A 16,948-nucleotide genomic window follows, 5' to 3' on the forward strand; every position below is an offset into this window, starting at 1 on the left:
CTGCTTATTTGGTAATCTGGCACTGGAAAAGTAGCAGTGTAATCTGTGGGGAATGTCTTTGGCATGGGGAGGAAAAGGAGGACTGCTTGATCAGGGTTTAGGGTTCCAGGGAATAACTTCCATAACTTCCTTTTTTCATCAGCTAACATTATACGTGTTTTGTAGAGCTCAGATTTTGAACTGCACAAATGTTTCCCTTTCTAACTGTGCCTGGCCCTGGATCTGCCTGCTTTGGGTCTGGCTGGTGGACACAGCAGTTTCCGAGTCATTCCTCCTAAACCCATCCTAAACTCTGCTTGAAGGGCAGAGCCTAAGGTTTACAACATAACCTGTCCTCCTGCTCCTCCTAAGCTACCCTGCTTCCCACCAGTTTTGTGTTAAAGCAAAACTGAACTGCCATCCCAGTTAGCTTTTGCATAGAATTGTTTCGAGGGTCGGTGGATAAGTGGGCTCTTGCCCTTACATGCTCAGTAGCCATTTGCTCCCATCCAAGCTAACACTGCTCAGTGGTTGCTGAACTCCTTGCAACTTCCCTACTGATACTGTCAACCGTTCGGCTTCACACCCACCTGCCCAATTCAGCTCTCCTCCAGATATAGCTTGGGGTGATGATGATGATGATGCCATAGCAGAGGCACCAGGAGCGTCCCAGTCTTCCTAGCTGCTTCCTGAAGTCACGTCTCAAGTGGGCACAGCTGCACCGCTGCTAGGCCAGGAAGCCAGGGCAGGAGCCAAGTGTCTGCGACTGAAGCTCATTTCTCCTGACCTCTGGGTTAATGAATGCACACAAGGCAACAGAGGGAACCCTGTTCTCGAGGTGGACAAAGAGAAGCAGCCACTGGCAGCTGCCGGGGTAGTGTTTATTATGCAGCAACTGAACACAAGTGGTAGAGGCGGCACGTATAAAACTTGTCGGCAGAAGACAGGAGCCAACCAGGGTGTGGTGTGTGCACAGCACAGGGGAGCAAGGTGCAACCTGGCACCTGTTGCCTTAGTGGCTTTTGTGTGTGCGGAGCAAAAGCCACCAGCGAGAGCCATCAGGGATTGCTACCTAAGAGGACCCAAAACCAAGGCCTTCTCTACAGCAGGAAGATGCAGACCAAAGTGCCCCTGGTCTATGTGTGTGGAAGAACCTGCTTCCTTTTCAACAAGGAAGTGCATGTAGGGCAAGCATACTTTGTTATTTTTATTATTAGATTTATTGCTACCCCTTCACCAGCAGGTCCCAGGGCAGGTGATTTAAAATGGAAACCAGCTAAAACAGATTACAGTCCCAGGAATAGTGTGGTTCCCCAAAAGACCTATCTCAGGCACCAGAGCCCAGACATCCACCCCATTCTTGGCCATCAGCATCACTGGTGGCTTTGCAGGAGACACACAAGGTGGGTGTGGAAGAGAATATTCCCTTTGGCATTATAATCTCCACAAAATGATTAACGCACAACAGATACCTAACTAAAATGGCAATTCTGGGAACAAAATGGGAAAACCCAGAGCTACAGGCAGACATTATCCTATCGAAAACACAACTTTTAAAAAGAAATAGACACCACAGAAAATTGCTGAAAGCGCACTTGGAGGCAAAATGAGTTCCACGCTTCAAAACCTAAAGGTCAGCACAAATGTTGTGGTTTATTGGCAAGCTGTGAATGTTTTATTTTTTTGGTAGTTCTGAGCATTGAAAATTAATTGGCTTTTCAGTCTTTGCACTTAGGAGATGCACCAATATATTCGGCCCATCGAAGGCACGCTCCGAGAACAGCAGGCTGGCCCTCATCCCCACAGCAAAGCTGGGGTTTCATTTTCTCTTGCTGTTTTAAAGTTTCGGGATTCAACCATGTCTGAAGTTCTACTTGTGACCCGGTGCCCCCCTTTTCTTCTTCTTTTTTTGCACATGACTCTGCTTTGCTCCCATCAATGTAAAAGCAGGAGACAGCTTGTTGTGGTTTTAGAATGGAGGGGCAAGAGAAATTCGGTTTGGATGAAGGGCAGGGCTGGGGGAGACTGCTTGGGTTCAGGCCACAACCCCCACCCCACTACCACAGAGATGTCAACACTCACAGCAGCAAGTTTTACACCAGTGTATGCACAAAATTAGGCTCATTTTGCCAAGTCAGTCAACCTAGATATTGGATGACTTCTGCAACAACAATAGAGGAAGAGGGAAGAGTTGGGGCCAGGACCCCAAGTGAGGATCAGGAGGAAAAAAGCAGATGCTGCCAGGCCTGACCTGAACACGAGAACCTGGGTGCTCTTAAGAAAGGCAAAATGATGTGTCTTTTAAACAACAACTATTTGATGTGTTCTGGAGCTCACTTTTCTGGAAATAACATATTCAGGACAAATTGAGCTAGGCTTGAGCAAGGGGCTGAAGAGGGTCTCTCCAAGTAGGGGTGGTTTTGCTTTCTTCATGCAGACAGCCAGGTTTATATGTGGACTCCCACACACACACCCACAACCCCCCCCCCCAAATTATGTGCAATTGCTTACGCTGCATCATTAATTCTGCTTCCAAAGCTCCAGGTTTTCAAAAATACATGTAATTATTATTAAAGAGAGAAATAGTGTAGCGATAAGAGGCTAAAAAGCCTATAGGAGGGCAGTGGGCAGGAACAGGGCCTGTGGGGCAACTCCTTGGCATGGGGGTTTCCCTTTTCAGAATCAAGGAGATTGTGTTCCTGTCATTGTAGAGAAGACTGAGGAGGGCAATCATGTTTTAAATACAAATGAGAAAGGGAGGGGGGGTGAGAGAGGATTCTCAGTCTGCTCAGCTTCAGAGATTCAGAGAACAGGAAGACAAGCCACAATATGGTGCTAATTTCAAGCATAAAAATATTAATATCTGTAAAGCTGAGATGAAAACACCTAGAGAAGCCTCAGAAAGGGAAAAGAGTCATTAAATTAGATCTCCAGTGATTAGGGAAGGGGTAGGGGGTTCTTTGCTCTTTGGTCCTCATTACCATTGACAGAAGCAGAATAAATGATCATACTAGCAGGCCCGCTTAATTTGTATAACATGTACAGGTTACAGAATCCTTCCTGTTTACAGTCCAAAGAAATACACCCCAAAATGCTATGTGAAGGCACTTGGAAGTCACAGAAATCTATGTAAATCAATGCAACTTTGCTTCTTTTGCCTGTTGCGATGCAAGGCGGTTGGTAGTTGGAGGCAGAAACTCTGAGGCAAGAGAGTGGCCAAAGAGGAAGGGGGGCAGGCTCCCCCTCAAACATTGGGGCTGCTTGGAAGTGCATCTTGAGAGACCAAGGGAACTATAGCTGAGTTGCAAGGAGTGGTTGCAGAGTCTCTTTGGAAAGAACAAAACCTGTTAGGACAGCAGCCCTAGTGCCCAACTGATCTCAACATAAATCTCTCATGGCCTTGAGCCGAGTTCTGCAACCCTGCATAGGTTTAGTAAGGCCATCCTCCTTGCACCTCCCACTTTCAGGAAAATGCACACGTGCAATTTCCGTGGCCAATTTTTCAGGTGAACTGCCTGTGCGAATGTCTCATGCACTCAGTTCATGCAAGGTGAGTGTACATCTCCACCTTCCTTGGGAGAGAGGATATATTCCATGGACAAACTGGTCCTCAGCCTTCCAAAGCCCAGGGGTTATCCTTACACCAGCTCAGGTCCCTCCTCTGAGGAGCTGAATCATCGCCTACTCCAAAGTGATACAGGGGGGCCTCAGAAATCAAGCCACATGGTCACTCCTCATTCACAGTTACAGCACAATACCCCCAACAGCCTCCAAGGCAGCCCAGGAACCCAAACCCCAGGGCTATGTCTGCATCAAGGCTATTCCACCCAGCAGAGTCTGCTTCCAAGATATGCAGCAAAGACCAGGGCAATGGGAACAAAGAGAAGTAGGAAATGCGGGGGGAGAGGTAGGTAAGGAGCAGTAGTCACATAGTGGGAAGGAGACAGTCACACAGACATGCACACACACAGGGCACCCAAACAGTCCCTTCTCCAAATATCCCTGCGCAATCTCCTCACAGCAGTAGTAGCTCTGGCAATTACAGTAGAAAAGTTTCCCACGTTTTGCTCTGCAAATGAAGAGGCAGGGTGGGACGGGAAGCACCTTTGAAAATAAAAGTCAAGGTTTTCAGGATGTCGGTTACTGAGCCCAAGGGAGAACACATCTGCAGCTATCCATGGGCACACCAACCTGTCCAGGGCAGCCCATTGGCTAGGGATGGGGGGAGGACTCAGCAACTTGCCCTGGCAGGCAATGAAGTGTCTCTCCCACCCCCAAGGGGGCGGGGGGCATCAGGTCACAGTTTCTGGAGTACATGCACAGCAGGGGTGGCACAGACACAAATTGGGGAAGCAGGGCCCCCTCCTTCAGACCTGCAAACAGGCCTGGACTGCCATGCGTGTATTAGGTAGACGAGGGGGGACGAGACCCACAGGTTAAGAGAAGGCCACATGCCGCACCCTTTCCAAAGGGCTGTCCGTCACTCGGGCAGGCCAATCAAACAGGGGAGGTCAGTCACACATCCTCCACCTGCCCATGCCTGGGGGGAGGCGGGGTCTCCAAGGCTGAGGCACAAAGGTAGGGATGGGGGACCTTCCTGTGAAAAGACTCTGCTGGGAGCCATGGTCCAGACGAGCCCAGAGACTTCAAGAGCTTCTCCTCCAGAGATGCCCGGGGGAAGACAAGGCAGTTTCCCCACCTGTCCTGTGCTCCAAAGCTCTTGATGGAGCTTGGAGGTGGTGCGGAAGCAGCAGCAGCAGCAGCAGCAGTAGCAGCAGCCAGGTCAGCTGTGGCTTCAGACCCAGTCCTGCAGGGAGCGCTTGCAGTAGAGCAGCATGCGTGGGGTGCCCTTCCGCTGCAGCTGCACAATGACGTAGACGAGGCCCAGGATGCAGAGCAGGAGCAGGAGCAGCAGCGTCACCATGATGATGCTCATGGTCAGGGGGTAATCGTTAATGTGCACCACGATGTCCACATCGCTGCCATGGCCAGGACCCTGCTCCCGGCCGCCTCCCACGCCATCACTATAATCGTCCTCCGCTTCGGTTTCCTTGTCCTTCTCTGCAGGGTGAGTGTCCACGACATTGTCTTCCTCATCCACCACCACCTCCTCTTCCTTGTCCTGCCCCGGGCCATCGGGGCGGGAGGGGGGCTTGCTCACATCGGGCCACCTGCGACCAGGGTCGGGGTTTGTGGCCACCTCGTCGTGGCATCCCATGAAGTCCCGCAGGATCGACTTGGGGTACCCGGGTTCTGTTTTCAGCCGCTCATTGTCAAACTTCCAGTACATTCTGCCTTTGTAGAAGTAAGTGTAGGCTGGAAAACAGGAGGTGGTAGGCACTGTTAGTTGGGGTCCCTTTCCATGGCTCACAGCTTTTTCATGTTCTCTTTTTGCCCAGGCTTTCTCTGACTCTTAAGATCTGCTTTATGTGTTTGCTTTTTCCGAATTCCTGCTTAATCCACTTTTATATTGACTTTATACGTATTTATATTACTCTCTAACCGGTTTTGTTTTTGTGATATATTGTTTATTTTTAGACTATAAAACCACCTAGAGATTTTTGAAATATTAAGTTGTATATAAAATGCTTTTAAATGAATGAAAGAAAAAAATAAATAATGATATTCTAGTGTATTCTTAGCTGCTTGTATCATTAAGCATTGGCTTCCACTGTTACGAATTATTTGAAGCCCTTTGCGAACTAAATCACCGTATCATTCCCTGACTCTGGATTATCAATAAATATATTTAACCCTATTGGTCCTAATACAGATTCTTGCAGGACTTTACTATTCAGTTAGCTCCATGGTGAAAAAAACAATTCATTCATTCCTCAGCAGAGCGTTGCTGCTGTGATCATGCTTTACAGTCCACATGGGGGACATACTGTATTTTTTGCACCACAACGCTCACTTTTTTCCTCCTAGAAAGTAAGGGAAAATGTCTGTGCGTGTTATGGAGGAAATGCCTACGGGTAGCATGCCTACGGATTTTCCTCCTCTAAAAACTATGTGCGTGTTATGGTCGGGTGCGTGTTATAGAGCGAAAAATATGGTAATTCAAGCAGATGGGCCAGTAGCTCTCAAGAACTCCTTGGGTCATTTTTAAGGAGCTGGCTTTACATTGACTCAGTTCACACCTCATAGTAAACCACAGTTAAATCATGGAGTGTAGGGTAGCTTATTCCAACTTAGGGGGCCTGATCTGTGCCCTCTTTCTAAGCAAATTTTTCTAGCTTCCCAAAACTCCCAGTTTGGGCAATGGCAGCAAAAAGAAATAAAAAGTAATTTGGCTCACCAAGGATACACCTGAGAGGACCTGTTCTTTTCCTTCTCTCAGGTTACACAAAGAGGAAAGAAGCCGCCCCGCCCCCGGCTTCGAACAAGGATCATGAGTTTTGTTTCACGCCCAACAAACCACAATCTGAAGCCAAGTTTTCTTCTTGATTAACTGGCCGTGGTTTCTCGGGAGCAGAAAAAACCACAATCCCTAATTGAAACATGATGTGAAGCCGGCGATGGTGTCTCGTTCCTCGCTCTGCGTGAGAGTAAGGAGGAGTGAAAGGCTCCTTCAGAGGCAAGACTTACTGGGTGACCTGCAAATAGGGTTATCAACTATCCTCCCGTGGAGTAAGGAAGCAGACTTCAACAAGCTGCATATTGTTGCTACAAGACTGGCATTTCCACATTTGAATGCCAACTTGCTAGTTTTTAATTTAGCAGGTAGCTCTAAAAAGTTCTTTTATTTTAACAACATTTATATACTCCTTGACTGTAAGAAAACCTGAAAGTGGTTTACAAAAAAAGTTATTTTGCAGATCTCTTTCTTCTCCCCCCTTCCTCACAAAGGGTTTAGATGTGGGTCTCTTTTCAGCATCATCTTCAGCGCAGATGGAAGAACAAGCTTTGCTCTTCCCTGTAACATCTAATGCAAGGATCGCAAATCTGTAAAGGGCACCACAATTCCCATCACTCCCGAACATGAGCTGATGGGAATTGTAGTCCCCGATGTCCTGTGACCTAATGCCCGTCTTTCTCCTCTCTGGTGTCCTGCTTCCAACAGCACTAACGAAATATTCATTATTAGCGTTCATAACTTAAGCAACCTGCTCCTCAAGCTGCTACTCTGCTCACTATACCCAGAGTCCACATTTGTCTTGCCAGGTCAGAATCCTTTTCTACTTACTGGCATCAGAACTTAAGAAGGCTCCCTTGGGGGCATGAGGGATTCCGGCCCATACGCTGATCTTCCTTGGGTATCCTGGATCCACAGAATGGCTCTCCTCATCAAAGCGCCAGTACCTAGCATCATAGAATCATAGAGTTGGACCCCTGAGGATCATCTAGTCCAACCCCCCCCCTGCAATGCAGAGATGTGAATCACTGGCCCTTCTTTCACCATTCACCGTCCATACTTCTTTATCAAGTGCTAGTCTTAAAGGGCAGGAGGGAAGCGTTGTCCCTGAATTGGGGACTTCTTTACAGACCCTGCCCACACCTTTGGTAAATGCCTCAGCCCCTGGGAAGGTTAGGAGGCAAAATTCTCGGGATTCTCCAGCCATCTGAAGATCCTGCCACCGAGTGCTATTAGAAAAACTCACCAAGAATGCCTCCCTTGTTCTCTTATAATGACAACGGCGCTGGGCTGAGAGGTGCCGGAACTGAGTTCTGGTGAGTTCTGGCTGGGGAAAAAGCCCTGCTGCCGCTTTTCACATGCCAGCTACCCACCTGTCCCCTCTGAAGAAGAAGGTGTGCCCTGTAGGCTCCCACCAGATGGCTGCGTCCATCTTGTCGTAAGGAATGCCCTGGCCGTAGCTGGTCAGGGGTTGCGGGTAACCCGCTTCCAAATTTGCCTCACGGAAAAGCCAGTACTGATCCCCTGGAGGAAGGGCAGAAAAGAAAATTAGGCAGAGGCTGGGCCATGAAGCACACAAGAAGCCTGTCTTTCTTGTGGGGAAACACCCCCCCACACACACCTCCATGCCCAATTCTATGGCACTTATCAAGTCCTGCCTATTTCACCTCAATAATATGTATGGGGCAGGATGGGGTGAGTGGGGCAGGTTGCTGGTTTCAGTGCTGAGTGCAGGCGTCTGTCTGTTTACGCTACTTTTTAATCCTGGTTTTTCACACTTGAAGTGCATATTGTTCGGACCAACCTGATTTCTGTGACTGTCAGTTGTTTCAAACTGTTTTTTAATAATGTGCTTTAATGCTGCCCTGGGACCTTAGGCTGAAGGGTGGGTGATTCATTATATGAATGATGATAATGGTAATACAGAGGGGGCCAGAACACAACACTCAGCTTCCCCACCACCCTAAAGAGCACAGGAGGGAGTTTTAAGAACAGCTCTTTGGGCTGAACTCCAGGCCCTGAGGTAAAACACAACACATGGACTTTCTGTGGGGTGACCATGAAACGCCCGCCATCCTTTTGCTGACCCCACAGCAAGGAGAAGAGAAAGGAGTCTGTCAGGAAAACCCACAGGGGCACTTTGGAGTGGGAAGGAGAGGGAGGGAAAGACACACAGAATATTTCTCCTGTCTCGACAGAAGACTCAGGAGACCATCTATGGGGCCTTTGCTTTAAACTTCTCTCACCTCTAAAGAAGGCGAACCGCCCGTCTTGCCTCTCATATGCAGCATCGATGTTCCCAGGGAGGCCCCTCCAGAAGTGCCCAATGGGCATGGGGTAGTTGTCCAGCACCCGGTTATGACGAACCCGCCAAAACCAGCGACCCTAGATAAAAAAACACAGGGAGCTGCTTAACACCAAGTCAGGCCCAGTGGCCCATCCAGCTCAGTACTGTCTAAAATGGCTGGCAGTGTCCATCCCCAAGGTTTCAGGCATATGGAAATGAGGAGCAGTGAACCTGGAACCTCTGGCATGCGAATCAAGTACTTTCTACAGCCTCCCCCCTGCCCTGGGGAAAGGAAGCTCAGGCCTGCTGATTCTGGTCCTAGGGCATGACACCCACACCCTTCTCCTATTCACAGGTTCGCCCACAGGTAGGTGCCACCCATCATCATGGCAAATAAGGCTCATATCCCACTGCTTGCTGCCCACTGCAAGAGCTCCAGGCCTAGGAGCTCCAGGCCTAGGACAAGAGGAGGGAAGGGGTCTAGGACACTTGAACAAGTCACAAAATCTGGAATTCGGGGCACAGTTATTCCTGAGCTCCCCTCAACACCCCACTGCACAAGCCAGACTCTCATCTTGAAGCATCGCTCTGGTAACTGCGGAGAGAAACCATGGAGGCAGGACAGAGGAAGCTACAGGTACCTTGAACACAAACATCTCCCCACGGAGCATCGTCACTGTATCAAAATCCCCGTCGCAGATGTTTGGGCCGTACTGGTCTGGGTTGCCTGGGCTGGGGGGCTGGTCTGGTTTGCCAGGAGGGGGTGGTCTAGGAGGCTTGGGACCTGGCTTTCTGGGTACCACAGTAGGGAGGGGTTTGGTGGGCTGAGGCTGTCCCCCTGGAGGACCTGAGTTGGTGGGGCAGGAGGAAGAAAAGAGGGAGAGGGTTTTGTTTATTGCAACTTATATCCAGCCCTTCATCTGGTATAGGAGCAGAGCGTGACTTACAAAAAGCACTAAAATATATAAAAACACAATCAGAACTGTTAAAATATAACAAAACACACAATTCACAGGTAATCTATAACTTGACATGAAGTGAACCCCCAACAGAAGTCACATCAGACAATCAACTAGCTCAGTGTCAGGTCAATTCTCCCCCCAAAAGCCCTGGGGGAATAAACATATTTTTAACTGATGTCAAAAGCTAGCCAAAGATGGCAGCAATCACTTCTCAGCAGGAAGGGAATTCCAGAGCCAAGGCACCACCACAGAAAAGGCCCAGTCTCAGATCACTGCCTGGCCCTGCAGAGCTTAATATATCGGCTGGCTGATGAATGAAGAAGCTGCCAAACAAAGGGGAAGATAACACAGCATCTGTCTAAGACTCAAGCCAATCCTGCATTCTTGTTTATATGACAGCTGATGGTCAGTCCCGAAACACACACACACACACACACACCTTGTTTGCCTGGCACTCACCATAGAGCTGCTGGATGCCACGAAGGTCATCGTCTGGCAGCTGGAAGTTTTCTGTGTCCATCCACTGATAGAAAGGAGCCATGATGGCGCTGGGGTTGTTGGAATGCTCCAGGCCCAAGGAATGCCCCAGCTCATGGACGGCCACCAGGAAGAGGTTGTTCCCTGCTGACAACAGGGAAGGATCGTTCCCCAGCTCCACTCACTTCCGCACTGGACAAGAAACACTTCCCCTCAATTCCACTGCTTATTAGGCTGACGTGGAAGTGGAATCCCAGCCAACCCCACCCCATGGCCAACCACTAGGCAGGGCCCAGCTGAGGTTCCTGGTTTTCCAGGCCAATGTCAACGTCAGATCCCTTTGCCCATGGCAAGAAGAGCACTCCTTCCTTACATCCTTCTTCCTTACCAGACACGTCGGCATTCTCAAGGGTCCAGGGCTCATCCAAGTCAAAGTGCGCGTCTCCTCCCATACCGGGACCCGGGAAGTATGCATGTGCCAGAAAGCCCCCAGTGCCATCAAAGGGGGAGCTGTCCCCATGGAATCCGGAGGCAAAGAGCACCATGATGTCTGCTTCCTTCCTCCTCTTGTGCCGGATTTCATCGTATGGGATCTCCTGGAAGATGAGGGGCGTCACTTGTTCCCACACCTGGAAGGCTCGGCGGACGGCATCGTAAGAGTAGTAGAGCCCCAACTTCTCTGTGTAGTTCTGGATGCTGGGAACACAGAAGGACAGGCATTACTGGAAGCGGGTGGGGGAACCATGCAAGGCAAGCCTTCCCCACAGCGGCAACGCCACGTGCCTTTTAGTCCCAAGGAGCCCTTCAGCAGCAAAGATGCACACCAGCCAAAAGTTACTGAAAGGCAGGTGTAGCGGAAAGGCAAAGACTGGCAGATGAATTCCACAGAGGCTTACAGCAAGAATGAATGGAGAGTGGGCTGCCCTGCTCACAGAAGCAACTGGCCCCTGTTTCATATTGTGATTTCTGAGGCTTTGGTGCTCCAGAAAACGCAAGCAGGCAGAGGAGGAGAGGGTGTGTTGAGTGCACATCTGGGCAGGTCACCCTTTTGCTAAGAAGAGGCAACTTTGCATTTGATCTCGAGGGTCTCACCTGGGTTTTTTTTTCGTCCACTGTACCTCAACCCACATGTGGGTTTATATATCGCTGCTGCCACCACCACCTTCATGCCCAGTGTATGTGGCACAGCTGACGAGGCAGGCCATTTCCTACAGAGGCTCAGGTCACAAAAAACTGGTCAGCCTTTAATGTCCTAGACAATCTATAGGGAGAATGCTCCCCCCCCCTCCTGCAGGATCCAGACCCAGATATTCTAGGCATCTCTGGAAAAGCAGCAGGGACCAAATGAGGGAACTGTCTGTCCACTCGCAGCATAATCCATATGAATGCCATGTAGTAGCCAGTGCAAAATGCAAGGTAAAACTTCCTAGGCTAATTTCAGCTTCCTGTTTTTCAGAGATATTGCTAGTCTTTATGGCGGTGTAGAAATGTCAGCAAGGGGTGGGGCCTCTGAATTATGCTCCCTCCCCATCTTCCACTTTGCCCCTCCTAATGCTGCCCATCTCTCCTTTGTTTCTCAAAGCGTTTTGAATTCTGTAATTCCAGACTCTGCAATCTAAAGATGATTATCAAGCGTATTTCTGCAAAATTGCATCATGCACATTTTAAAGCACAAAGACATTTGCAAAGTCTTCAGGCTTCTGTCAACTCTACAGCCAGTTCCTGCCCCCCACCAAAGGTTCCTTCCCCAAACAGTCCTGCTTCATGCCTCAGCAGCTGTGGAACGTACCTGAAGCTCAGGTGAGCCTGGCTCCACCTCCGCCCAGTCAGTGCATAGCGTTTCCGCCGCATGTTGGCCTTGACTTGAGCCCCAATCTTGTCGGCGACGCCGCAGCGGGGCCGCTTCATCCACCTGCAAGCGACAGTCAAGCCTAAGCCCTTGGTACACAGGACACCAAGAGCCAGCACCCATGCCCACTTGCTCAAAAGTGATTCTCTTGCAGATATGAATTCAGGAATTCCCACATTAAAAGCTGAAGGAAGTCGCCCCCATCTCCACTTGCCTTGCTCTTGCAAAGTGCTAAGGTGAGCAACTGGGTGCTTGGAAGGATGGGGAGAGAGGGCGGAAACTCTCATCTAACAGAAAGATCAGTGGCAAAAGGATGGAGGAAGGAGGGCTGAGCTGGCTGCAGGAAGGAGCATCCTTCACAACATCCATTGTATCCTCCTGGAGTTCCCCTTGCCGTGCCTCAGTTCTCCAAGAAGGAGAAATGCCTCTTCCCATCACAGGTGACCTGCAGGAGGAAGACCTTCTGAACAGGAAAAAACTTACGCTTTTGTCTCTTCATCCAGAATGCCTGTCACAGGGATGCCATAGAAGCTCTGCATCTCAGAGAGGGCTGAGGAGAGGGTCTGAGCTGAGCGCAGGGTGGACATCTGGCGGTTGGACTGCGGAAGGTAGCCATAGAACTGTAACCAGCCCTGCAAGTGAAGAGGAGCCCTGTCACCAGTGTGCAAAAAGCCACACCACCTGCAATCACACAGCTGGAATATTTTCTTTCTGCTTTAAAACGCCTAAGCTTTTCTTATGTGGGGTATTGTCAAGCACTCCAAAAGTAAAGCAACTTTCAATGTATTTTGTGTCAGACAATTCCTTAAAATAAAATAAAAGAACCCTTCCTGTGCGCCCATGCAAGAGTTAAAACCCAGGACCTCCAGTTTAAGCCCTACTATCACACTGGCAAACTTTCTACAAATTAATATGTAGCCGTTATTAGGTGGTGGCCCCCATTTTCAGACTAGAAATTGAAGGGAGAAGGCCCTGCTACATGAACACATTTCTCAGGCTGGCAACCAAGACTATTCATGAAATAGGAATGGCCTTTAGCCTGCAGGCCAATTTTGGCCCACGAAGCCATTTCCCCCATTAGTGGTGTCAGCTGATGGGCAGGAGGACATAATCCTGCCTCATCTAAGAACAGGATTTTGCAGCCTAGGTATCAGGATTTAATCCCCGTTCATCATCTGATGAGCTAGGAATAAAGCCCTTTGTCCTTCTACTTGAAAAGGGTTGGTGGTGGTACCTGTGGAATTGTGTGGAACTCCCCCATACCCTGCTGACACCCACCCACTGCCCAAATGACACCTTTGCAATGGGAAAGCCCCTTTCAGACAGCCCCGGCCTCCCCCCTCTAGCTACCAGAGCTGCTTCACATAGCCCTTTTGCAAAAGGCAAGACTATTAAGCACCATAATGGCATTGTGTGACTGGCAGGGTGTGGCCCTGCCCACCTGTCCAATTTGGCCCAAGGGGCAGATTCCTACCCCTGGACAGATCAGCTCAGTCTGAGGTGCCCTTAGTCCATGTGGGACGTTCCAGCTAGCAACAAATCTTGTGAGTGGGTCGGCTTCTCAGCCAACTCCTGAATAGGACAATTGTCTAGTGAATGAGCAGCTGGTAGTCTTGTTGACCCGCACACTCTGAAGCACAGAATCATAAGCTGGAGGCAGACAACAGATTTTCATCAGGTTGGAAGTAGTGCAGCAGATGCCTTGTTACATGTGGAGGACCCCCATTCCTTGACTCGGTCCCCCATCATCCCTAGTTAAACTGGGTTTTAAAAATATGCTTTACTATCAATAATGCAGAATAAATATATTAATAACAATCATACAAAGAAAACAACCAAACAATAACAGAATCCATTTAGTATTAGTCATACATGAGAAGCACGAGTAAAAAACGTAAATTAGGATTAATTCACTTTTTAAGATTAATCATTACTAATTTTGTAAAGACAAGGCTACAATTTGCCAATAACAACTGCATGACAGAAATCTCCACAATTACAACAAGGGTAAGTAAAAATAAATAAAATATTAAACAAGAGCTCTACAAGTCTACAGTGTACAAGACAGAGTTCCCAAGATCCTGGTCACTGAACTCCATTGTCATGTCTTTTAGCTATCACAGGCTCCATAAATTTGCATGTTTCTGCTGGTATATTTGTTTCCTCTGCTCTATAATTTATATATTTAATAAAGTCAAATGAGACTGGGTAAAAGACCTTTTTCTTGACAGCCCTTTGTGCAGATGAACTTTACATACCAAATTTCCACCGTCGGTTTATCTGTGTACTTTCCAAAGTGTGTGATGGTCAGTTGCTGCCATTAGCAAGTAGCATATTATTTTTATAATCCAAATTTCGGCTACCCCAGATGTTCAAAATCACCAGGGTGGGAATTGCTAGTGTTTCTTGGTGAGTAATATATTGGACTTCTTCAACACGTGACTCCTGAAAATTGTCACTTTAGGGCAATTCCACCATTTATTTAATTACATTTATATCCCACCTTCTTCTCCAAGGAGCTGAAGCTGGCATACATGGTTCTTCCCCCATCTCATTTAACCATCACAACAACCCTGTGAGATAGGTTAGGCTGAGAGGCAAGATCACCAAGTGACTTCACATCTGAGTGGGATTTGAACCCTGGACTCTCAAGTCCTAGTCTGACACTCTAACCACTACACCACAGAGAGAGATATCAAGGTGGGAGTATGTGCCCTTTCCTTGTCCAACAAATCAGCAAGTCTGTGAAGATGACCAGGAGATGCAAGGCAATTAAACTGATGTAAGATGCCAGCAAAATATGGTTTTAAGCCAGGCATAAGCAAACACTGCACTCCAGATGGTTTAGGACTACAACTCCCATCATTCCTGACCACTGGTCCTGTTAGCTAGGGATGACGGGAGTTGTAGTCCCAAAACATCTGGAGGGCAGAGTTTGCCTATGCCTGTTTTAAGCATTGTTTCCTTGACAATGAGCCCAAGAGCCTTGCTAATCCAAGTTTCCCTCAAGCTGCACCGTCCCCATCAGTGCCGAGACCAAGATTCTTTCAAACTCTGACCTCCCCATGTCCAGTGACAATAAATTTTGGGAAACTTGCCCTTTTAAACCAATACAGCCACCCCCAACCTGTGCCCTCCAGATGTTGCTGGACTGACTACAACTCCCATCAGCCCACCCAACACACCATGCTAATGGGAGCTGCAGGGCACCAGATTGGCATAGGCAGACTTCACATTTGCCGCCTTGCACCATTCCTTCAAAGTCAGCCTAAGTTCTCACTCACGTCTCCGTACATTTTGCCTTGCAGGAAAGCAACTACTTCCTTAATACTGAGCCAGCTGCTCTCTAACACACCCAAAGCCTCCTGCAAAGTTCTCTCACCTCTGGTGGGGGGGGGGGGAGAGAAGACCTTGGCTTGTATTGCTCTCACAGGTTGTGAAGAGAGCATTTTTAAAAAATCCAATTGAATTATTAGAATAGAAATCCGGTCTTGGCACTGATAACATGCAAGTTGTAACTTAGCAAGAGAAGGCTCTGCTGAAAATGCTTCACCACCTCACTAAATGCAAACACAGACACCACAACTACTCATGGCAGGTGTGTGTGCTGTTGCTGCAGCCTGTGAACACATAGACCACTGGGCTCCCTGATGCACATCTCCTCTGAGACAGGAGGTCCTCCCAGCCACTGATTCAAGGGCATCTGCTGCCAACTGTGCCTGTTTTTAGAGCTGCAGCCCAAAGCTCTTCCCACCCCCTATTTATTTCCCCCCAGGAAGGTGTTTTGGGCTTCCCTGCACTTTCCTGGCTGTGCTGGGTGGTGCCACTGCAGGCATTCACCTGTCCTTGCAGCTCTAGCCCAGGTCCTGGGGCTGCCAACCTCTGCCACTCATGTCCAGGTGGGTGAGGACAAAACTAACCAGGATGAGAAGTTTGCAATCTTTTGACAAGAACCCCTTTGGTATCCTCCCCCCTTTTTTGTGAACAGTCATTCTGGAAAGCAGAGATCGCGTTGAGGTTCCCAGCAGCCTTCACCAACCTGGTGCCCACCAGATATTTTGGATCACAATTGCCACCATCCCCGACCTTTGCCTGTGCTGGCTGGGGCTGCAGCCCAAAGCATCAGGATAGTACCAACTTGGCAAAGGCTGTCCGGAAGACCGTGGCAGCCCAGCCAAAACAGGGCCTGGGTCCTGAGTTGATCTAGAACCCAGGGCTCTCCTCTGCCCTTTACACTTGGACTTTGCCAAGAAAGCTCCCTCTTCCAGTATTGGATCAAAGCTCTCCAAAGCTTAAGAGCAAAATAAAAGGCAACCCCAGCACCCATCAACCCCACATAATTTGGGCATAGCTGGGCACCTGTCAGGACATCAAGCCCGAAGCCCAAACAGACAAGAAGAAGAACTGAGCGCTCCTCTTCCCACGAGTTGCTTGTTCCAAGGCCAGACTCGCTTTCCCCCTATTTGTACTCGGCCCCTTCCCGGGCAGTGGGGCGGGAGCAGCCTGGGGCCCCCACGTGGGCCCTCGGCTGCTTGGGTCTTCCCCGAGCCGGCGCGCTGCGACGTTGCCCCACCGACTACCTGCGCTCTCCAGGCTGGTGCCCGGGGCGCAGGTGGCCGTCTGGAGAGCGCAAGGCAGGGCTCCTGGACGCCTCCCGCGGGCCCAGTCCGCCCCTTCCCCCCGGAGCGCCGCTCTTTTGTTCGGCCGGCGGGCAGGCGGGAGACCTTGCCCGGGCGGCCTGCCTGGCCAAGACGCAACAAGAAGCGCAGCAGAGCGGGGGACCTACCTCGGCGTCCACTTCGCCCGGGACCGGCCCCGCCGAGGCCCGCAGCAGCAGCAGAACCCCCAGCAGCAGCAGCAGCGAGAGCTGCGGGAAGCCTCCGCCTCCCATACTGGACGCTCCTCTCTCGGTCCACAGCACGAGCCGCCGCCGTCCTCGCCCCGGGCCTAGCCAGGCCCCCTTCGCTACTTGTCTCCCGCCCGCCTCTGCTGTTGCCGCCGCCGCCGCCGCGCCTCGGCCATCGCCTTTGTGTGGCGGG

At 49.7% G+C, this 16,948-nt stretch overlaps 1 protein-coding gene across 1 annotated transcript in view; it reads right to left on the minus strand.

The window, feature by feature from the left end:
• Window positions 1-1,613: 1,613 nt before the first annotated feature.
• MMP15 (matrix metallopeptidase 15) overlaps window positions 1,614-16,948 on the minus strand; it is a 29,102-nt gene continuing 13,767 nt past the window's right edge. The window contains exons 2-11 of the mRNA XM_081921687.1: window positions 16,696-16,799; window positions 12,393-12,541; window positions 11,850-11,972; window positions 10,449-10,756; window positions 10,043-10,204; window positions 9,263-9,468; window positions 8,581-8,719; window positions 7,708-7,858; window positions 7,166-7,281; window positions 1,614-5,295 (exon numbers count right to left, since the gene is read on the minus strand). Of these exons, the coding sequence (XP_081777813.1) occupies window positions 4,775-5,295; window positions 7,166-7,281; window positions 7,708-7,858; window positions 8,581-8,719; window positions 9,263-9,468; window positions 10,043-10,204; window positions 10,449-10,756; window positions 11,850-11,972; window positions 12,393-12,541; window positions 16,696-16,799 (1,979 nt within the window). The 3' untranslated portion in view covers window positions 1,614-4,774. The remainder of the gene's footprint in view (window positions 5,296-7,165; window positions 7,282-7,707; window positions 7,859-8,580; window positions 8,720-9,262; window positions 9,469-10,042; window positions 10,205-10,448; window positions 10,757-11,849; window positions 11,973-12,392; window positions 12,542-16,695; window positions 16,800-16,948) is intronic.

The sequence above is a fragment of the Podarcis melisellensis genome (genome assembly GCF_964234715.1).
Source record: "Podarcis melisellensis genome assembly, chromosome: 8".
Taxonomy (NCBI): domain Eukaryota; kingdom Metazoa; phylum Chordata; class Lepidosauria; order Squamata; family Lacertidae; genus Podarcis; species Podarcis melisellensis.